Here is a 24,010-nt window from a genome sequence, read left to right on the forward strand (position 1 = left end):
AGTGGGAACTACCTTATTATCCTCTATTAATTCTCCAATATCAACTTTTAGGACATGATTTAGGTTTGAAGGATTCAGAGTTACATAAACTGGGGTATTGACTCGGAGAGCTTATAGCCTTAGATGGATAAACATGAGTAATTAAGTCCACTGTGAGTTTAATATTCAAAGCAACTGAACCCACAAATAATATCAGATAGGACAATCTCATTCCTTGAGTTCTGAAATTGCCCCACAAACATGGGCTGTACTTTATGGCTTCAAATCTAGCTTCCCACCCCTAATGCCCAGTCCTTTCTTAGAACTCTTCAACTGCAAAGTCCTGATAAACCTTATAATAACCTGTTAACAAACATTCTCCTTGAATTCTAAACTAGTAGCTGATGATTTGGGTATACCAAGTACTTCTAATTTCACTCTCTTCTTTATAACTGTGCTTGCAGAAATCGCTCTTATTTAAATTCCTGAGCAGAAAATTTTTGCTAATGCTCTGGACCTCCCAGGAAATTGGAGGGCCAATGGGATAAAGCACCAGGTGCAGAAGGCATCCATTAGAGCATCCTGATTCAGGAGGGAAGAAAACATGTGCCTTTCTTCACTTCCTAAGTTCTACCCAAAGGTAAGGATTTCTGCTCCAGGTGAGACAGGTCTAGGGACCAGGTTTGGGAAAGACTTCCAGGATACTGATGTATCCCTGTGAATAACTGCTCCACAGCAGGCTCTTGTTGCTCAGGAGTCTTTAGTATCCAGAGTTTGTGTGGTGGGAATGTATGTTGTCAGATCCATTGTTTTTGCTGTGCTCAGTTAATAGGTATCAGGAGTGGAGTCCACAGAGATTAGGCGTGGATGGCTTCAGGGTTGACTATACTTTAAATAATCTTTGCTGCTCTAAGATTCTCACACAAACTAGCTCACACAGTTGCCAGTTTATATACTTCTTAAAAAATGATGTTTGTACACTTCCAGCAATTGGAACATGTCAAAATAGATTCTCATCCCACTAACAACTCAGGAGGTTATATAATTTTTTGCAGATGCCTTTTCTGGCCATCATTATTGATTTTTTCCTGTTTTATGGGGATACAAGTCCAGTAAAAATAAAAACTACCTGGATTCCAGACATAGCTCAGTGCTTAAAAGAACTCTCAAGTTTGGTTCCTGGCCCCCAAGTTGGGTAGTTCATACTTGTTGCAGCTCCAGCTCCACGTGATTTGACAACTTCTTCTGCCCTTTGTGGCACCACAAATGCATGGTAAACCCACATACACAGAACTTAAATAGTTGTAAAAAGAGCAAACTCTCACCTTGTAAGCTTCCTGGGTCCATTGTTCATAGGGAAAGGTTCTGATTCAGAAACATGACAGCATCTCTGCCCTGTTCTCTGAAGATACAGGAAGCAGGAAAAGGCAGGCCTGGCACTCTGCTGGATTCATGTAGAGCAAACCAGAAGTGATAAAAGCGAGCACAAGCCACTCTTTGTCATTTACTTTCTTTATGATAACCCTTCTGACTGGGGAGGGAGACAGTTTCAAAGTCAGCTTAATTTGTATTCCTCTGCAGGCTAAGGATGTTGAACACTTTCAAAAGTATTATTAGTAGTAGTATTAGTAGTAGTATTATTGTTGTCATTTGTGTCTTTTTGAGACTTGACTATTCAGTTAATTGTCCTATTGATGAATCCACAGGTTTTTTGTGTGTTTGTGTGTGTGTGTTTATTTTTTATAGTATTTATTTTCCTGGATATTATGCTCTAAGGCATAGCTGGCAATGATCTTTCTCACATTCTGAAAGCTGTGTATTCACTCTGTTACTAGTCACTGTCAATGTGAAAAATTGTTTTAGTTTTGTTGTAATCCCATTTGGGATTCTTGTGGTTAATTTTCATTCAATTAGGGTTTTATTTGGATAGGCTGTGCAAGTTCAGCATATTTTTGTTTTAAAGGTAATTTTTTGTTATTTTTTATATTCATGTGCATAAGTATGTATTTAAGTCATATATATATATATGTGTGTGTGTGTGTGTTTGTGTGTGTGTGTGTGTATACCTGTGTGTGTGTATGTGTGTGTGTACATGTGTGTGCATGCCTGAAAAAACTAGAAGAGTGCTTTGGATGCCCTGGAGCTGACAGAGCAAAGATTGTGAGTTGCTTGATATGGATGCTGGAAAGTCAACCCCAAAACTCCTGAAGAGTTACAAGTTTTTAACCCCTGAGCCATTGTCCAGTGGTGGAAGATTGGGTTTTTGTTTGCTTGAGGTTTTTTTGTATGTTTTGTCCATTCATTCAGTCTGTATTTCTTAACTTGCAGACCAAGAACATTTTCATTTAATGTTCTAGGTTTTACTGTTATTAATGATTCTATTTGATGTTCTGGTTCATGAGTTAATTGACAGCTCTTTTGTCCTCCCCACAGAGATGGGTGTTCAGGGTTGGGTAAGATTAATTTTTTTGCTCCTCTTCTGCTTCCATGAGCTGTGTTCCCTTATGTTTCTGCTTCTTCATCTCTTCCTCCTTCCCTTCCCCTCTCCTCTTATTCCTCTGTGGATAGTACTCCTTTAAGAATTTTTGGCTCCTCTAGTGTATTTGCAATAAATCACTTAAACATTTTTTGTCTTGAAATGCTCCTATTTTCAACTGGATTTAATAGAAATATGATGGCTGTAGCACTTTTGGCTGTCCATTGTTTACTTTCAAAGGATGAAATACATTTACTTCATACTTACCTAGATTTGAGAGTAGCTCACCACAGATCTGATATCATTCTGATGCGTTGGTGCCGTGCATCAGTTGAAAGTCTGTGGCTTTTCTGCTCCTACTTTAAATTTTGATGTGAGTCTTATGGTGATTTGTTTCATAATTGTTGGCATAATATTCAGAGCAAAATTATTGGAGCACCAACTGTGGAGATTCGATAACTTTCCCAGTGTTCCTTCCAGGAAAAGACACTGTGTTCACTGTGCTCTTTACTACAGGTTTTTAGCAGAGCATCCCAGGGCCTTGAATGGGGAAAACGTAATGTATTTAAGTAGTAAAAAAAAAAGAAAGAAAGAAAGAAAGAAATCAACAGTGTCTCTTAATTCAAATATATATACATTTTATGAACATGCCTAAGTGTGAGCCTATGAAACTGATAAGAATTGTAACTTCTACATACCACTGTCAATGAGAGGGAAGTAATGTAAAACTTACATTCCACTCCATTCATACAGAAGAGGACTGCCAGGTCTGTTTTCACTCAGAGATGATGACCCTAACCCTCAAGAGACTGGAGGCCCCAAGGCATTTAAAGGTCAGATGGGATGGGATTGGGAAGGTGGTAGGGGAAATGGAACAGTCAGAGGGTGTACTGGCATGGAGGGTATAAAATATTTAGTGTAAAAAATATTAATCAATTTTTAAAAAAGCCTATGTTTTAGGTTGTGCTCTATTTCCATCAATAGACACCATAACCAGTGCAACTATTATTTGTTTAAGCATTAAGCTAACATTCATTCCTGTTTCAGGGGCTTAGTCTATTATCTTCATGGTAGAGAGCATGACAGTAGGAATGGCACACATGGTGTTAGAACAGCAGCTGAAAGATACATCCTGATCCATAAGCAGTAGGAGAGAGAGGGGATGGGAGGAAAGGCAAGAAAAGAGGGGTAGGGAAGAGGCAGAGAGACTGGCCCTGGCATAGGCTTTTGAAACCTTAAATCCTACCCCTAATGACATCTTTTCTTCTGTGAGGCCACACCTACTAATCATTCTAATTCTTCAAAATTTTCCACTCCATTCATGATGACAAAGCCTGTAAAAATATAGGGCTATATGGTCATTCTCATGTAATCCACCAATATTTGCAACAGCATCATTTTTTTATTTATTTCAAACCACCACAATTTGCAATACAATCTTTTTTTCATGGAAGATCACATCATTATTCTTCCCAATATGAGACAAACAAAACTCTTATTGAAAGACCTTATTTTCCCTACTGCTAAAATGGCCCTTACGATAACATTTCCTGTGAGTTAAGCCCTGCATGCCAGTTTATATTTTAGTTACTGTCCAACATTATGACTCCTAAGGTGAATGCCCTTCATGCTCTCACAAACATGGATATACATTTTTGGGTTTAAATTACACAGCATGAATTGAAGATTCATAAAATCATTGTACAGGTAGGAAATTGCTGTGTAGTAGAAATGAGTCACCTTTGATGTCATAGCTCATGGGGGAGAGACAAAGGCCATCTTTGCCTACCTGAGTTGATGGAAAGTCTCTTAGAGACTCTTCGTCAGTCACTAGACTACAGGATGACAATCAGAATGACTGCTAGATCCTTGCCTTGGCAGTCCTCCTCAGCAGCACCTTCGTCAACAACAGCACAGAAACCATCAACCAGCAGGCCATGGACCAGCTGCTGTATCCTTTTGGTGTGCCCTAGCATAGTCCTAAACCTAAAAAAACAGCATCATTATAATATCAGATAGACAATCAGGCAAGGACCATAGTAGTTTAAGTCTCTCATTAAGATATCCCCTGATACTCCCCATGTGAGTTTGCCTAACTTTCCAGAACCAATTCAAACTTCTTACATTATACATTGTCATAGTCAGAGTGGTACACTGCTAATAGAATCCCTATCTGTATCAATATCCTGCATTTACACAAATCCTCAATAAGAATCAGAATCCATGTTCTCAGTAATCAGTAATATCATTATCTCTAAATGTTAGTAATATCCTGACAGCCCACTGAATGCTATCGGTAATATTTATCCTGCAAACTCATCAAGGGAGCCTAAACCTAGAAGGAATAGCTCCATTATTTCAGCAGGTCAGGCCATTCTCTTTCTACCACCACAAATGAAATAGCAAATCTAAGGGATTTGGAAAATTCTTTTTGCTTCACCACGTTCACCTCAGTTCCACCACAAGTTCAACCTTTCCTGGCCTATGTGTCCTTTCAACACAGTCACAGACGGCTCAGAAAATCCATTTCTGGTTTAATATTCCACGTCTTTCAAATCTTCAATATCAGCTAAAACTATGTCCCTGCAAATCACCAATACTGTCAGCATCTGTGTTACCATCTAACTGCACTGTTAATGTGTGGGAGGAAATGCTTCCTACTAATCTCTCAGGTGCTTGGAGGTACTGTTTGTTTGGGTTTATCTTACCATGACACTTTGCATGTCATGGAACTGTACAAGATACAGGTATGCTTTTATTTAGATCATGCTGCATGCTGTGATTCTTATGCCAATAAAAAGAAGATAAGAGATTCCGAAGCATGGGCTATCAGAAAACAGGAACGTCCTAATCTTTTTTAAACATCCACCAGACACAATATTTTTTGACCAAAAGGCAATCATCTATACCTGATGTTCCTGATCCCTCCCCTTCTCACAGTTTTCATCCTTCTCTTACATTGTCTAGATCATTATCAAACTGTGCTAAACTTCAAAGAACTTAATTTCAAATATTGAAATCAAGTAACTCCTTATCCAGTGGACTATTGTATTGTTTTCTTGGCAGATGCCATGAGTCTAACTCTTTCTCCTTTCTACATAATTTGGCTCTTAGCTCTAGAGTTTCTAAGTAATCCATTATCCCACCAGCAAGCCTTTCCTGTTTATATTCTCTTCTTCTTGTGTCTTCTTAATGTATGACTCTAGTTACTATGCCTCTGATAGCCAGTTTTACTTTGTCTCTAGGGAGTGTCATTGTGCCTCAAGGGCTTCTGGAGCACCTTTGTGTCAACTGTCATCAAGTATCTGTCTGTAGTTACAGCCACATTCAGCCTTTCACATTTAGCTGCTGATAGAACACCACATGTGGGTATCTTAGAGACAATTCAAATCAAAATTCACAAAATTTCTCCTTCCTCCTTGTTTCTAATTACATTAACATTTATTATCTTTGCAAAATTGCTCAGATTATAACATAGAAATCACTCAATAAAACCATTTCCTATACACAAGAAGGTATGATTATATTATTCTCAGCTGCCTTAGAAAAGCTATTTCCCTACAATGACATATTCCCTATGTTGTGTGTAGTTTTAAAAACATGCTACCATCTTTCCCAGGTGGCTGGGACCCTGAAGCTGCTGACTACACTCTAGCCTTTCCCAGTTCCCTTTTGTTCCTCTAGGGTTAACTTTACCAAGCTGTCAGTACCAAGCAGGCTTCTCTCTCTACTCACATTTGTACAATCAAAAACACTCAGATAGCTTTATTACTTTAGAATTTTCCTACTAGCACAATTGATGAATTCAAATACTTCTTGCTTGGAAACATGCATGCTTAATATTTTTTTATTTTCATCTCTCCTCCTGCCCTAAGCTTAATGGCTCATATCAGCTAGCTTCTGCCAACCTGCATGGCTATCTACTAGTGATAGAGGCCCCTAGTTCTAGCTTCCCGAAGATCTTATGTGAATGTTTTGTGCTTCTCCATCCAAAGCCAGGTCAAAAGGTCCCTTTGCTTTTCCTCTCGCTCCTTTTCCTCCTGGGACCTGGGAGTCCCACCTGTCCCTTCCACCCAGAAATTGACTCCTTGTCTTTTGTATCGACCAAATCAAGAACAAAATAGGGACCCCAGACCATAATATCTGCATATCACCCCTACATCTCTTCATACCTTCCACAACCATCTCTAGTCTAAATTTTTCTTGTCTTGGTCATGTCACCTGCCAAATGCTTCTTTACTTATACTCTTGATTGTCAAGCACAATCCCAGCCAGTATGATCTTCAGAATTGATGTACTTTGTATCTTCTCTACATAAAGTGCCTTCTATTTAGTGCAAATCAAACTGAACTCTAGGCACTGTCTAACGTAATGTGCTACATCTATATCTTTTGGAAGTTCTGCCCCACCATACTTGCAAGCATGAATTTTACTCAATATACAACCATATTTTCCTGTTTAAGTGTTTACAAGTGATGTAAACTTTATTTGGGACACTCTTCTGTTATACCTTCCATGTTTGGACTATTGATAACCTAGAATTTCGCAGAGCACAAGTAGCCCTTTGAAGAATTTGATTTGCAAGCTCTACAGTGAGATCCACACATTTACTCACTATTGCGTGGGCTAGTTTATTTTTCTGCATCACTATTTTTAGCAATATTTGAGAATTTTTTGAATATTATTCATGCACTTATGGACTGTCTCATTAAGTGTGATATGAACTCTAGTGTTGACATTCTTTTGCTTATTCGAAAGCCCAAGGAAAGGGCTTTTCCCATAGAAGACATAAAATACTTATTTGAGACCAAGTAAATTCTGAAAATGAATAAGCTAACAAATGATTTGAGGGGTAGTTGTGGAATCCAGAGCAAAAAATGATGCTTTCACAGTAGTTTTCTTAACTGAGCATGCCAGCTGTGTGACAGAACTGGCTGATCTAATCAAATCAAAGTTATCCCCTAATCAGAGTGATAAAGATGACTCAGCTAACTTTTTAGGCTTCTTTCACACTTTTGTGTGGACTCTGAGAGATTTTTTCCTCGAGCTGGAAGTTAATGGAAGATCTATCACTCCTGATGAGCACCTGGAGAGTTCACTGGTTTGGAGACCAGGTAAATGGGCACAATGGAAGTTTGGTTATCATGGTAATGATAGTGTATGTATCATTTCTGCATTCCTGGTAAAATTCTTGACCCTGTAATTGTGCTTTCCTCAGTGCTGCTATGGGAAATGAAAACACAGCTTGGCTGAGTTTCAACTGTACTATCTACAGTTTCTTAGAGGAAGACCTGTTTTTCCTTATTCATTTTGTTTTTGTTTTGCTCATTCCACATTAGTTATTTCCCCCTTGCTATGGTAAAGTTATATAATTAAAAGGGTCATATATTTTAAAGAATTTATTTGAAGTTTACTACATCTAATTTATCCTGCCTCAAGGAACTGATGAAAAAACTAAAAGATTTAATGAGCCACAACTGTGTATCAGGAAGTTCTTCCCAAAAAGAAATTGCTTTATCTTCAACAGGCCTGGTGACAAGAAGCAACTTCCCAAATTAGAGTTTATGAGGGAGAAGGAGCTGAATAAAGAATTTGTAGAAGTTGCAAATTTTGCCTTGTACATCTTAAGCAATTCTGGTGTCAAAACTCTCTGTGGTGGCATCATAGTTAAGGGGAAATGTAAGTTATTCTTTCTACCTCTTATCTTGTCTTCTGCTCATTGTATGATACTGACAAAGCCTCTTCAAACCAGACTGAATACCATTTGTTCTTGTTGTTGAAAATGTTGTGCATGTCTCTCATGGCGGAGTTTACTTGGGAAGTAAATCTATTCCTCACAATCTCATATTTGTAATAGCAAAGAGGAGGGGAAATCACCAGAATGCAATGTAACCTGAGAAAAAATGTCCACTTGCTCATGGTTCCCTACTTGATGAGGTTAACTGAAAGTCACAAAAGATCAAATACCACATTGGACTAATGCAACAGAGAAACACATAAGGCAGGACATGACTTCCTAATTCAGGAAAGTAAAAGTTATGTGACTGAAAGAAAAGAGTGCATGAGGGGTATGGAGTCCTGATGCAGTGGTGATGTCCTGGTAGAGCAGAACATGATGGTAGGAATTTACAATTGCTTCCAAGCTTTGTAGGGAAGTCTCTAATTTATAGACATATAACACTTGAGGAGAATTAACTAGTCATTGGGTGAGAACAAACTTATGGCAGTAAAAACTGTCAAAGTGACATGGAAGCTAATATAGTTTTATGCTATATATAAAAGTTTCCATTATAATAAAATATGAGCATAGTAGGTCCAAGAAGGAACTACAAATATGCCACCTCAGACTGAAGCTCTTCATTCTTTTGTTGTATTATTTATTGAGAAAGTAATGTTTGGAGGAAAAATTAGATTTTGAAGTGGGTGAAATTATTTGTATTTGGATAATTTAATGTGGATTTTCCCCTAATATTTGTAATAGAATACACCATGGAGTTGGGTAGATACCTGGCCAGGGATTTTGGTCAGACATTAGAGTGATTTACTAGCATTCACCAAGTTGTTGGTTTGATCCCAGCACCACATAAACTGGTACAGATGTGAAAATCTGTAATCTTAGTTTTTCAAGAGTAGCGGGAGGAGGATCGAAAACACAAATTCATCATTGGCTATATGTCAAAGTTAAGGGAAGTCTGAGAGATTTTAGACTATTTCAATTAAAAAACACAAAAAACAAATAAATGAACACACATTAAAAATTTAAAAAAATGTAATTTTGAAAGAAAGCAAAAAAAAAAAAATCTATGATTCATCCCAACTGAAGAAACAGAAAAGGAAGTGTAGGACTTACTTATACAGAACTGTTGAGAGGAAGGATGTGGCACCTGCTCTGACTTGCCTGAGAGTTGGTACCTGGGATGTGGTGCTTTCAGTCTTACAAAGAGCAAAGATGTAAGAAAATCTGAATGCCTTGTTCATTCTATAGCTTTCTTGGAAAAAAGCTGGATAGACTCATTAAAGACTGTAGAAACAGTACTAGTAACAAGCAGCTTTCAAAGAAAAAAATAAGTAAGTAAAATACAGGAAGGAAGCAAGGAAGGAAGGAAGAAAGGAAGGAAGGAAGGAAGGAAGGAAGGAAGGAAGGAAGGAAGGAAGGAAGGAAGGAAGGAAGGAAGGAAGGAAGGAAGGACATGAGGGAGGGAAGGAGGAAGGGAGGGAGGGGAGGAGGGAAGGAAGGAATGAAGCAAGGCAGGAAGAAATGAATGAAGTGAGGAAGGAAGGAAAGAAGGAAGGAAGGAAAAAAGGAAGGAAGGAAAGGTAAAGAAAGGAAGGAAGGGAAGGAAGAAAGAACAGAAACAAAGTCCAGCCAACCAAACAAAAAGAGGAAGATGAGAAAGATTACGAGAAGAAAGGAAGGAAGGAAGGAAGGAAGGAAGGAAGGAAGGAAGGAAGGAAGGAAGGAAGGAAGGACATGAGGGAGGGAGGGTGGGAGGGGGAGGAGAGAAGGAAGGAACAAAGCAAGGAAGGAAGAAATGAATGAGGTGAGGAAGGGAGGAAGGAAAGAAGGAAGGAAGGAAGGAAAGAAGGAAAAAAGGAAGGAAGGAAAGGTCAAGAAAGGAAGGAAGGGAAGGAAGAAAGAACAGAAACAAAATCCACACAACCACACCAAAAGAGGAAGAGGAGAAAGATGGTGACAAACTTTCTCTTTGGCCATTTAATGAGAGAAAGGAAAGGTAATGAGAAGGGAACTGTTAAAAAAAGAGGGGGGGGTGTAAAATAAGGAGACACAGTGTCCCAGGACATCCAAACCCTGTCCTAAGCAATTCAATACAGAATCCATTTCTGGGATAAATGTAGAGCCATTAAAAATGGCCTTTGATCTCTGTATCTCCAGGTTAAGACATTAATCCCTTTGGTGCTCTTTCTCAGAAAATTATGAAAACTATGTACTCTGTCCAGCAACCAAGTCATTTTGAAATTCCTTTATATAGGTCTAAAAATCGTAGTGGAGAACTATGTTGGTGCCATCTGCAGTGGAGAACCTCCCTGCATGGAGAGTGGTGTCCTGACTTTGGCTCAGATAGAGAACTCATCAGCATTGCAAAAGGCTATAACCTACTATGAAGAAAAGATGAGCCAGAAGGTCCATATGTTCATTGTTTCCCTAAAGGACCTGCTGGATCAGCACCGGACCTGTAAAAGTAAGGCCACTGAGGTCTTCATGAAGAATTCTTTCAAGGATGTAGACCTAAAGTTCCAGAAGAAATTAGGGGTAGGTGTGGCACTCAACATCTTGAGAGTCAGGAAAATGATGTGCCTTTTTGAGGAGAAAATTGTCTTTAGTCTCCAGGACTGGTATACACAGTGATGTGCACAGATTTACATTGACTATTGAAAAATCATATTCTGCTGAACTTTGATTTAAAAAAATCTAGCCATATTCATTTTAAGTTGAGTGGTACAATCAACAATGTATCTCAAGAGGGTGCAGCATTGGGTTCACAAGGTCAAGGCTTGACTATGTTGTGAATAGAGACCCTGTGCTCCATACTCCCCACCCTCAATCCAAGGGCAATGACATACAATCCTCCAGTTGCAGGGTATCATTCACAAACCTTATTACATTCTCATCCCCTTACTGATCTGTTTCCTGACCACCACTGCTCTTTATGTCTGCTTACTGCTAAATAAAGTCCATTTCAGGGTATGTCTATTAAACTGTAGATTTGAATTGCAGATTCTTCTCAGGTGTTTTCTTGGATTTCTGTGACAGTATCCTCAACTATCCTATCAAGGACTATTAATTTCTCAAGTACTAAATAGAGTAATTGAAATTTCTACATGTAACATGCCTTTTTGCATCAGATTATATGATATGATATTCATCTCTTGATTATTTTATATTTAATGGGACCAATATAATTTTTGTTTCTGCCATACCCAGAACGCTCTCGACTCTGGAAGCATCTTAAAGCATAGAGTCAGTCCCAAATCTTTGAGCAAAATGGTTAAATGCTCACATTGACATTAACATCTTGTGTTCTGGGCATTCCTCTACATGTATACTAAGTCTCCATGGCTGCTAAAAAATTGCCTGAGCAATGAAGATGCCACTTGCTTCAATATGTTTGTTTTCTGTCTTGATTATTACAACTGTGACATGTACTAATTCCATTGATTGAATGCCTGCCCTGATCCTGATTCAGGTAGCAACCATCCATTTTGTTTGAGCATTCTTTCGTGTGCTTGAGAGTCCTCACTGCAAAGCTCAGAGATAAGGTAAAAACAAACAGGAAAGTACTGACTTTATAGAACACTGTGTTTTACATGAGTCAGCAGATGTAAGAACTGGACCTGGGAGCTCTGGGTTACTGGTCTTTAGAACTGTCAGACTTCGTTTCTAATGCTGGAGAAAGCAGTGAGTGTGTGTGTGTGTGTGTGTGTGTGTGTGTGTGTGTGTGTGTGTGTGTGACAGGGGAAAGAAATCATGGAAGTTACAGAAGGAAAAGGATTTTGAGAAAACTATTAAATTGCCACCAGAGTTTAGTGTAACTACCAAAGGAGAGTCTGTGATAGTCCAAGGAACCGGGAATGCAGTGTGTGTTCATTTTCCATCTCCATTCATTTTAGGAACAGGAAAAACTTCTCCAGGATGGATTCAAGAATGAGAGCAAAAAACTATATGAAGAGTAGAGGAAATCAAGAACATGTTATCTCTACAGTGTAAAATTCTTTAAAATTCAAACAGACTAATGTTCTCTACCCTGGTCCAACTCAATAGGAATAAACTTCAGGGAACACTTTGGATTGTGAAACAGCTTGGCATTGAACTAGGCTTGAATATGACAGTTTATTGGGAAGAACTTAGAAATAAAGATAACAAAGTGGAGTTAACATGTAAAAAGAAAGTTTGGCTTATGAAATAAATAATTCAGTTCTTATTTGTGTTAGAACTAAAGATTCATATGATCTTTAATTGGGTCTTATATTTGAAATTGTAAACATGGACTCTGTATACATACTAAATTGTATTCTTGGGATTTGTTTTTCCCACACAGTGATATGGCAGCTGCCTTTGGGTAGACCTTTTTGTATCACATACACACCCTTCTGGATATCCTTAGTCATGTGCTCTTAACTAATTCAAAGAGATTGCTTTGCCCTAAGCTGAGACTGGCATGTTGTAAACATGTTGAAAATCTGAATATAACCATATGATACAGCTCCTTGGGTCTCATGCTGTCTTCAGACTTTGGTTCCCAGGATAGACATTGGGCAGTGCTCAGTGTGGGAAGGCTCTATGGCTGCTCCATGAGCAGAGAAGCCCATTGAAGAGTGGGAGAAAAATCCCCTCCAGGCAGAATGCACCTGTGAGTGGGAGCTACCCCTCCCCTTTAGAGAACTTGCTTTGTTTCATGCTTCAGCTTTCTGTTTCCTTCTTAATCACTCTTTATAATTTTTAAAAACAATATATCCTTCTAAGAGTTTTAGAATGACTTCCACAATCACAGAATGCAGAACTCAAAATAACTTCTTTCTGTTCTTCAGAGGTTCGTGACCACAGTTCCACCCCTTTTAAAACCAAGCTTCATTTTTATCTGACTTTTGCTACTATGACATAATTTGCAAGTCTCTAAAATAAACACGTTCAACAGTGTAGCAGAAGCATGGCTCAGTGAAAGCTGTTACTAAAAATGATCAAGCTGCCATAATTGTTTCAAATGCATGCTATACATTGTTCATGATGTCATAAGATCCTCCCCTAAATTTCTGTAAGAGGGGAGTTATACAAGACTTTTAGATGTCACACAGGTTCCTAATGATGAGGGAATTGGATCTGCAGCTAAGCATTCAGAATAACAGAACCACACAAAGGAAATGTCATAGTCATGGGGCTCATCACACTCATGGAACACAGAAAGAGAAAGATACTTTCTGTATATTTCTGGTGGTGGCATTAAACCTAGGGCTTTGAACAAACACTTCTGGTGATACATTAACTTATAAAATAACAGTAGGTGGTAAAGTGTTTCTGTAGTATACTTTTGAGTCTATGCTAGCATCATGTGTGCTTATAGAAAGAGCTCAACACTTGTACACAGAAAATTTCAAGTCTGGCATATTCTCTAATTTCTCCTAGGTTTATGGAAGGCTTTAAGTACTAGTCAGTGGGTAGATCAGTATGAGGGTTAATTAGATGTCTTCAGAATTTCAAAGCACAGTTTTGTACACTGTTCACAGCCAAAATGCCATTGACTTGTCAACACCATGGACTTTCCCAGCCTATGTTCAGAGACTCATAGAAGTCTGTCTCTGAATTTTAGAGGGACAGAGGCCCCCAGCCTCTGAGAGATGGTATTTACATTCTGTAGTTTAGGGTCACATTAGTAGTCTGACTCACTTGTTTTTAAGGAAAAATGGAAAAAGAAGACTGGAAACCCTGCTCCTTTAAACTTAGAAACAAAACAAAAAAACTCCTTTCATTTACCCTTACATTTCACAAGACTGACAGTATTCAAGTTGTGTTACAATTGTCTTGGGATTGTATATAATTTTAACAGATTTTTTTAATCAAAAAGACAAATGAACAAATTAGCAATGCAGCTGATTTCCCAGCATTTGGTAGGTTTAAAGGAACTCAGATTCACTTCCAGTTTCAGTAATGCTTTTCTCCCTTCCCCTTTTCCTCCTTTCCTCTCTTCCTCCCTCTCTTCCTCCCTCTCTTTTTCTACCCCCTTTCCCCTTCCTTCCAACCTCACTGTTCCTACTAAATCTCACCTTTTTTCTTTCCTCTTTACTCTTTCACAGTACTGAGAAATGGTTTTTAAACAACTCATTTCCACTTATGAGTTGCGCATTCTCTTGCTACCTTTGTGAAATACAGTGGGACTGGCAATTTCACAAAACAAAGACTAATGGACTAATGTGACAGAAACCTAACAGAACCCTCTTCAGTAAGCTCATCACCTTACATTTTTAAACACCATTTATCAATATCTACCTGAGAAATCCCTGAGCCCTCTTCACAGGAATATACCCCTCACTCCCACTGTTGTGGTTGAGTCATCTCTCCACCCCCACCTCAGTTAGGAAGTTTCCTCAGTTTCACTTTTATGGTCTTAAACAGTTCTCTATTAAAGAGCTAACTCCTCACAAGTTCTCTGGTGAAAATCTGGAACCTCCTGGGTTACTACATTGTCCATGTCTCAGTGACTGTGAGAGAGAGGATAAAACATTCTGCAGCCAGACCCTGAAGCAAAGGTGACAGGCACTGGAAAGCTTCTTCTTCTCTAAAGGATTTCGGTTCAGGTAAGAGAGAGTCTGGGGTAGAAGAGTGTTTACCAATCTGCTGGTTCAACCTAACAAAAGGAGACTGAAACCAAGACAGATGTGAGTGGGGCAGGACTGGTTGACAGATGAGCCTTTACTGCAAATGACCCTGTTCCTACTATGGCAATTAATTAAACTCTGATAAAGAAGAGTTCACACTGAGGGCATAAGTGTTTTAAGGTACATATTGCTTTCTAGGTACTATTTTAGATCATCTCTACTGTCTAATGAAACTCAGACAAAATCCCTCAACTTGTTGCCAGTTTCTACCTAAATAAGCTAGGCTTCTTGGAGTTTGTAAAGAGACAGTTTTCTCATTGATAATCTAGGAAGCTACAGAGTCTTTCTGAATACTATTTTGAATATGTATGTGTGTATGTGTGTGTGTGTATTCTTCATTCCTTGAGAACATCATATATGTCATGTATTTTGGATTATATATATTCCTTACTCTTTCTTCCATCTCTCCCTACCCATCCCCCTACTGTGTCTTATCCCCAGTTTCATGTCTAATTGAGTTAAGTTCCTGAGCTCATTCAGGCATGTGCAGAAGGCCACCTACTGGAGTTTTGGTAACTAACCTGGGACCATATGACTCAAGAAAACCAGCCCTGGCTTCTCAAGCAGTCATTAACTGCCATTATCACATCAGTTATGCATGGGGCTTCCTGAGCCTCTCACTGATCTATGATGGAATTTCAAATGCTGGATTTTATGCAGGGTTTTTGTCTTTCATCTTTTTTTCTTTCAAGATAGTGTCTCTCTGTGTAGCCCTCGCTGTCCTGGAACTTATGTGTTGACCAGGCTGTCCTCAAACTCAGAGATACATGTGCCTCTGCTCTCCTAGTGCTAGATTGAAGGTGGTGTACCACCAACCACCCAGCTTTATGTGGGTTTTCTATAGGCAGCTACAGGTGATGTTACTTAATGAGTTCAAATACCATATCATGTTCCAGAAGATACTGTTTCACCTTGAAGCAATGAATATACTCTATGTAATATTTTTGGTATAAATACGACTGTGAACTGAAAGAAACCAAACCTTTGGGAAGAATTCTCAACTCTAGAGCTATATAGGAAAAGTCTGGAAGACTGTGTGGTGGCAGAGAGTCCCACAGCACTGGGAATGTCATGGAAGTCTGCCAGCCAAGCACAGGATCCAGCTGAAGGAGCCTCAGTGAACACAGGGAACAAGCCGGGCAACAAAATATGAATGATCACAATGTACTAAGACACAGGGAATTAATAAGTACTGAGCAGTCTATGCTGATGCAGCCAAATGAATAAATGAATGAATGCAAGTAGGAGCAATACTCCCACTTGCTGTTGAGCCCCCATTAATAAATATGCAGCATGATAAGAGTAGACAGTCATCTGTAAGCAAATGCTACCATGGGTAATTTATGAAATGAATTGTTAGTAGATGCTGAAAGTAGTGATGAAACTCATGAAGTATGGTGAAGTTGTATGTGCTGAGTGTCTCTCTAAAGGATGATATATATATATATACAAACACATACAGATATACATATATACACATATATGATTATACATATATACGCATAAATATATATTTATACATATATAATCTATTTTTATATGTATATATCCATATATATGCATAAGTATAAACATGTGTATGTATATGTATGTATATGTATATACACATCTAGACCTACATATATACGTACTATACACACATACATACACACACACACACACACACACATACATACACATACATACATGAGTATTATTTGGTCATTTGTTAATTCTAATTGTTTTTGAGGAGCCTCCATACTGCTTTCTACTGTGTCCACAGCAGTTGACATTCCCATTGGCAACTCATAAGTCTCTCTTTCCAGCAGCCTTGAAAGCCCTTGTTATTTGTTTTCTTTATTCAGGATATTTTCAGTGGGGTGAGATGGAACCTCAATACATTTTTTACTTGTACATCCCTGGTGAATAAACCCTAGACATTTTTTCTAAGTATTTATTTTCTGTTCAAGTGGTAATTTTGATTACAAAACTCTAGCCACTTCTTGGCAGGTAGCCCCTTAATCAAGAAACTGTATTAAAAAGAGCACTATCAGAGCAAGTCATGTCCACATCATTCATTCTCTGATTTGATCAGTAATGATTACACAGTATCAGTTCTGGGACCTTCTTGTGTTGTATATACCAGTAGAATTTCAAGCTAACATTGAAAAAAGAACTAAAAAATGATCTAATTGAAGGGTACTCTACAAGATAACTGAAATATATTCCTCTAAATTGTAAAGTAATTGAGGATAAAGGAATAGTGAGGATCTACTGAAGATGAGAAGCTGAAGAGATGTGAGGATAGAGCAGGGATCCTGGATTAGATCAGGAAGCAGAAAAAGGGTGTACTGGCTGTTTTTTTGTGTCAACTTGACACAGGCTAGAGTTATCACAGAGAAAGGAGTTTCACTTGTAGAAGTGTCTCCACGAGATCCAGCCATGGGGCATTTTCTCAATTAGTGATCAAGGGGGGAGGGGCCCTTGTGGGTGCTACCATCTCTGGGTTGGTATCCTTGGGTTTTATAAGAGAGCAGTCTGAGCAAGCCAGGGGAAGCAAGCCACTAAGAAACATCTCTCCATGGCTCCTGCCTCAGCTCCTGCTTCCTGACCTGCATGAGTATCAGTTCTGACCTCCTTTGATGATAAACAGCAATTTGGAACTGTAAGCTTAATAAACCCTTTCCTCCCCAATTGCTTCTTAGTCATGATATTTGTGCAGGAATAGAAACCCTGACTAAGACAGCCTGTATATATGAATAGAAGATTTTTTAAAATAAAAATAACAAATTAGAGATTAAAATATATAAGCACAAATGAACAATGAAATAAACAAAAGACCTTATGTTCTCAGTTAGGGCTTACTATTGGAGGACAACCCATAATAAAGACACCATCATCACAATCAAGGCTTCTGATTGCAGGACAGCCTTTCCTCAGTATTTTCCCTAGTTCTGTCCATCAGGATCCTACTATAGCAAGTTGTCTCAAATTTTTTGCTGTGCCTCCCTGCTGTGACTTGGATGTTGAAGATCCGTTAGCTCTGAACTTCTTCACTGCACTTCTGCTTCTAGGATCACTGTCTCTGTGACTTGAAATTTGTTGCTCAAATCCAAACCACTGCAGGTTCCACACTCTGTTGAAGGAATCTAGAGACCCCCTTACCAGACTTGAGTTCTTTCCTCCACCCTGTGGCTAGGAGTCCATTGCTCATACAATGATGTTACACCAGTTTTTAGTGTTGGTCAACATTTCCTACAGCTCCAACTTGTCTTTTGCTGCAGGCCAATTTTAGAGACAAAGACCATGTATCATAAAGTCCTTCTAGTTCCAGTGTCTCTCTTGTCTCATGCCAGACTCTCTCCAGGACACACATCTGCCAAGGAGGACTGGGCTGCTGAGGCTGCTCCTCTGCTGCCACTGCACTAAGGGAGTTTCATTTTAAGTTTGGTAGTAGCTTGAACCCCTTTGCATCTATCTACAGGAGACTCTAAGGCCAAGTCACTTCTTCTGATCACCTAGGATGGCAGAGTATCAATTCTGTGACCTTCCTGAACAATAAATAAGAATTATTGATATATTCAAAACAAATATTGGACAACCATCAAAAATCAATGGGCATTCTACAAGAGGACTGGCTTATCCCCTTCTAAAATGCCCAAGTAATAGCAAAGAATAAAAGCCTCCTGAAGATGAGAGGAAGATAGACATCTGATGGTTGATGAAGGATCCTGTTTTCAATTATACAGCAAGGAGAGAACATTAATAGAAAGTTGATTAAATGAGGTGAGGATCTATGACATGCAGGTTTACTAGGGTATTATAAAAAATGTTTCAATTCTGGATCCTATTATTTTGCTATGGTTACAGAAAATACTGGGATCCTTGGAAAGTGTTTCATGGGGAACTCTAAAACAGCTGTACTTTTCTAGTTATCTAAGGATTTCAAAATTAGTTTTAAACATAAACTACTCTTCAGTGAAGTCATTTAGGCCTCTAGGACACGTAAGAATGTGCAAAGAATAAATACTGAGTAGACAACATTTTGATCCATTTTATTTTTAATAAAAATTTTCTAGAATTTAGATATGATTCCCTCATTTCTCTCCTTCCCTTTCTCTCTCCAATAACATCTCTAATGTATCTCTGCTGCTCTCTTTTTAATGGCTTATTTATCTTTGTTATTACAGCACACACACACACACACACACATACACACACATGTATATATTGATAAACCAATGAAAACACAATCTGTCCCATCTGTATAATGTTATTGGATGTATATGATTTCAGGACAGATCACTTGGTATTGGATAACTAACTAGGGAGTTCTTCCATGAGAAAGTTCATTCCAATCTCAGCATTCCTTAGTTGCCTATAGTGTTTTGTTTAGAGTTCAGGCCCCACGAAATTTCCCCTTTGATGTTAAGGCATGTCTATTGGTGTTGTACTCATTGGGTCTTGTTTAGGTAGCCAAGTTGTTGAGATTACATGGGTATAGCTTCCCCATCACTTTTAGGAACCCCAGTCTCACATCAGACTTCCTGTTTTTCTGACTCTTAGATCTTTTCACTTCTTTCCCTTTTTCTCTGATGTTCCCTGAGCCTTAGGAGCAGAAGTCATGTTGAAGCTGGAGTTGGGTATCACACAATCATTTGTTCCTTGGCCTCTGGTTTGTTGTAGGTTTTTTTAGTGGTCTCCATCTGTTAACAAAGAAAAACTTTGTCGAGGATTGAGAGCTACATTTATCTGTGGAAATGAGGATAAATATTTAAAATGCAGTTAAGAGTGACACTGGTTTAATAATGTGGTGGTAATAGGATCTCCTTCAAGATCCATGGCCTTACTAGCTCCAGATGGCTAATTGGGTTCCCAGTCAAGGTGTTGCTATTGCACCCTATGGTTTACAACAGTGTGCCCATGATTACTCATGTCATTGATTTGAGTTCTTCTGACTCAGAACATTTCCTATATTATCTTTTCTGGCAAACATAAAGGTACTCTGGAAATGGCCTCAGAAATCTACATGCCAGGCCCAGTTTGCCTCATTGAGAACGCTGGGGAGCAGTTGGTGATCAACCAGGAAGCTCTGAAGATCCTGTCTGCTATCGAAAAGCCTGTGGTGGTGGTAGCAATAGTGGGCTTGTACCGCACAGGCAAATCCTATCTGATGAATAAGCTGGCTGGAAAGCAGAATGGTGAGTGCTATCAGCAATGCTCTGCTCAGTCCTCCTCCCACCTCCACTGTCAGCATCCAGCAAGCAAACGTGAGGAGAAAAGTTCAGAGACTCAGGTGATATGGGATGCTTTGTGTCCATCAGCGGACTTGCTTTTCTGAATTAGTCTTCTCACTGCTTCTTCCCAAATCCCATTACTCCTTCTTTTAAAGGTATAAGCATTTCTTAGTGGAAGAAATAATACACTAATAGAGAAAGCCACCTTACTTTCTGTTGAATTACAGAATATTTGTTAGAATGTTTGTCTAGGAGGAGCAAGAGTCCACTAATATCTTGGTTGCAAATGAATGACTAATCAGCATTGGATGTTCTGCCCTCCCTGATCCTGGGTTTCTAATCAAAACCAATACTTGTAACTGTTGTTCTCCTGTAATTGGTAAATATGTTCATTCCAATGAGATTTCAGGAAGCATGTTCTGTTTATTTCTCCATCTCATCCCCACTCTGCAGGCTTCTCCCTGGGCTATACTGTGCAGTCTCACACAAAGGGCATCTGGATGTGGTGCCTCCCTCATCCCCAGAAACCTGAACACATCCTGGTTCTTCTGGACACAGAGGGTCTGGAAGACGTAAAGAAGGTACAAACAATATCAACTTACAATTTTACCCATGGTGCATCAATAGTCCACTCCCAATCTTCATTTATAGTTCTGATGCATCAAATTAGTGTTATCACTTACCTCACATCGGAACCAAGACTTTACACTAAAGTCAACTGATTCACAGAGACTCAACCTTCATAAAAATAACTGACAATATTTTTGTTGCCATTTTTATTTTATACCATCACACCATGTTTTGGTTAGATTTTAATGCTGTCTCTAAATTTGTCTATTCTTTTCTGAACACACCTAAGTGTGAGCCTATAGAAATGATAAGAATTGTAACTTCTACATAGCACACTCAATGAGACAAAAGCAATAGAAAACGTATGTTTTTGGTAGTGCTCTATTTCTGTGAAGAGACACCATAACAAGGGCAACTAATTTTTTATTAGATATTTTCTTTATTTACATTTCAAATGCTATTCCCTTTCCTCATTTCCCATCCTAAACCCCCTATCCCATCCCCCTCCCTCTGCTTACTAAACTACCCACTTCTGCTTCCCTGACCAGGCATTCCCCTACACTGGGACAACTAGCCTTCTGGAGTCCAAAGGGCCTCTCCTCTCATTGATGTCCAAAAGGCCATCCTCTGCTAACAATATGGCTGGGGTCATGTGTACTCAATGTGTACTCATTGATTGGTGGTTAAGTCCCTGGGACCTCTGGAGGTATTGGTTGGTTCATATTATTGTTCTTCCTACAGGGCTAGTTGGGTCCTTTCTCTAGCTCTTCCATTGGGGACCCTGAGCTCAGTTCAATGATTGGCTGAGAGAATTCCCCTCTGTATTTGTCAGGCACTGGCAGGGCCTCTCTGAAAACAGCTATATTAGGCTCCTGACATCAAGCACTTGTTGAGATCCACAACAGTGTCTGGGTTTGATAACTGTGTATGGGATGGATCAACAGGTGGGGCAGTTTCTGGATGCTCTTTCCTTCAGTCTCTGCTCTACACTTTGTCTCTGTATTTCCTCCCATTGGGTATTTTATACCACATCTAAGAAGGACCAAAGTACCCACACTTTGTTTTTCCTTCTTAAGCTTTATGTTGTCTGTGAATTATATCTTGGGTATTCCAAGATTCTGGGCTAATAACCACTTATCAGGGAGTACATACTTTGTGTGTTCTTTTGTGTTTGGGTAACCTCACGCTGGATGTCATTTTCTAGTTCCATCCATTTGCCTAAGAATTTCATAAATTCATTGTTTTGAATAGCTGAGCAGTACTACATTGTATACATGTACCACATTTTCTGGATCCATTCTTCTGTTGGGGACATTTGGTTTCTTTCCAGCTTTTGGATATTATAAGTGACGGTGCTATGAACATAGTGAAGCATGCGTCCTTATACAAGTTGGAGAATTTTCTGGGTATATGCCCAGGAGTGGTATATCTGGGTCCTCAGGCAGTACTGTGTCCAGTTTTCTGAGGAACTGCCAAACTTATTTCCAGAGTGGGTTTACCAGTTTGCAATCCCACCAGCAATGGAGGAGAGTTCCTCTTTTTCTGTATCCTCTCCAACATCTGCTGTCACCTAAGTTTTTGATCTTAGCCATTCTGACTGGTGTGAGGTGGAATCCCAGGGTTGTTTTGAGTGGCATTTTCCTGATGACTAAGGATGTTGAACATTTCTTTAGGTACTTCTCAGTCATTCTGTATTCTGCAGTTAAGAATTCTTTGTTTAGTTCTGTACCCCATTTTTAATAGGGTTCTTTGGTTCTTTGGAGTCTAACTCTTGAGTTCTTTGTATTTATTGGATATTAGTCCTCTTTTGTATGTAGGATTGGTAAAGATATTTTCCCCATCTCTTGGATGCCATTTTGTCCTATTGATAGTGTCCTTTGCCTTACAGTAGCTTTGCAATTTTATGAGGTGCCATTTGTCAATTCTTGATCTTAGGGAATAAACTATTGGTGTTCTGATCATGAACTTTCCCCCTGTGTCCATGTACTCAAGGGTCTTCCCCACTTTCTTTTCTATTAGTTTCAGTGTATCTGGTTTTATGTGGAAGTCCTTGAACCATTTTGACTTGAGCTTTGTACAAGGGAATATGAATAGATTGATTTTTGTTCTTCTACATGCTAACCGCCAGTTTAACTAGCACCATTTGTTGAAAATATTGTCTTTTCCCCCCCTGGATGGTTTTAGCTCCTTTGTCAAAGATCAAGTGATCATAGGTGTGTGGTTCATTTCTGAGTCTTCAATTCTATTCCATTGATCTACCTGCCAGTCACTGTACCAATACCATGCAGTTTTTATCACATTCCTCTGTAGAGCAGCATGAGGTCAGGTATGGTGATTATACTAGAAATTCTTTTATTGTTGAGAACAGTTTTCTCAATTCTGGTTTTGTTTTTTTTTGTTGTTGTTGTTATTCCAGATGAATTTGCAAATTCCTCTTTCTAGTTCTATGAAGAATTGCATTGGAATTTTGACTAGAATTGCATTGAATTTATAGATTTCCTTCTGCAAGATAGCCATTTTTACTATATTAATCCTGCCAATCCATGAGCACGGAGATCTTTCCATCTTCTGAGATCATCTTAAATTTCTATCTTCAGAAACTTGAAGTTCTTGTAATAAAGATCTTTCACCTGTTTAGTTAGAGTCACAGCAATGTATTTTATATTATTTGTGATTATTGTGAAGGGAGTAGTTTCTCTAATTTCTTTCTTAGCCTGTTTATACTTTAGTAAGGCCACTGATTTGTTTGAGTTAATTTTATATTCAGCTACTTTACTGAAGTTGTTTATCATGTTTAGGAGTTCTCTGGTGAACTTTTTGAGGTCACTTAACTACACTATTGTATCATCTGCAAATAGTGATACTTTGACTTCTTCCTTTCCAGTTTGTATCCCTTTGAGCTACATTTGTTGTCTAATTGCTCTTGCTAGAACTTCAAATACTATATTGAATAGGTAGGGAGCGAGTAGACAGTCTTGTCTAGTCCCTGATCTCAGTGGGATTGCTTCAAGTTTCTCTCCATTTAGTTTGATGTTGGTCACTGGTTTGCAGTATATTGCTTTTACTATGTTTAGGTATGGGCCTTGAATTCCTGATCTTTCCAAGACTTTTATCATGAAGTGGTGTTGGATTTTGTCAAATGCTTTTGCAGCATAATGAGATGATCATGTGGGGTTTTTTGAGTTTGTTTATTTAGTGGATTATGTTGATGGATTTCCTTATATTGAACCATTCCTGCATTTCTAGGATAAAGCCTACTTGATCTTGATGGATGATAGTTTTGATGTGTTCTTGCATTTGGATTGGAAAAAAATTGTTGAGTATTTTTGCATTGATATTCATAAGGGATATTGGTCAGAAGTTCTCCTTCTTTGTAGGG

At 38.7% G+C, this 24,010-nt stretch overlaps 2 protein-coding genes across 5 annotated transcripts in view; both read left to right on the plus strand.

Annotated features, from left to right (window-relative positions):
- Nucleotides 1–24,010, plus strand: part of LOC127682613 (guanylate-binding protein 1-like) — a 248,504-nt gene that overhangs the window by 122,497 nt on the left and 101,997 nt on the right. Inside the window, exons 1-2 of one of the 4 annotated variants that reach the window (XM_052179098.1) lie at nucleotides 3,184–3,288; nucleotides 4,337–4,352. The exons of 1 other annotated variant lie outside the window; for it this stretch is intronic. Coding sequence is in view for 2 of the 3 variants with exons in the window: in XM_052179086.1 (XP_052035046.1) it covers nucleotides 19,836–20,025; nucleotides 20,515–20,642 (318 nt within the window). In the remaining variant the exon portion in view is untranslated. Of the gene's footprint in view, nucleotides 1–3,183; nucleotides 3,289–4,336; nucleotides 4,353–19,803; nucleotides 20,026–20,514; nucleotides 20,643–24,010 lie in introns of those variants that run through there. 2 more of the 4 variants (XM_052179086.1, XM_052179087.1) reach the window with 2 other exon arrangements.
- LOC127682448 (guanylate-binding protein 1-like) lies at nucleotides 2,654–12,893 on the plus strand. The gene is made up of 5 exons (XM_052178812.1): nucleotides 2,654–2,792; nucleotides 4,337–4,406; nucleotides 7,373–7,569; nucleotides 10,447–10,727; nucleotides 12,086–12,893. Exons 1-5 carry the CDS (start codon nucleotides 2,654–2,656, stop codon nucleotides 12,146–12,148), a joined length of 750 nt encoding a protein of 249 aa, XP_052034772.1. The 3' UTR covers nucleotides 12,149–12,893.

Source organism: Apodemus sylvaticus, chromosome 4 (genome assembly GCF_947179515.1).
Source record: "Apodemus sylvaticus chromosome 4, mApoSyl1.1, whole genome shotgun sequence".
Taxonomy (NCBI): Eukaryota; Metazoa; Chordata; class Mammalia; order Rodentia; family Muridae; genus Apodemus; species Apodemus sylvaticus.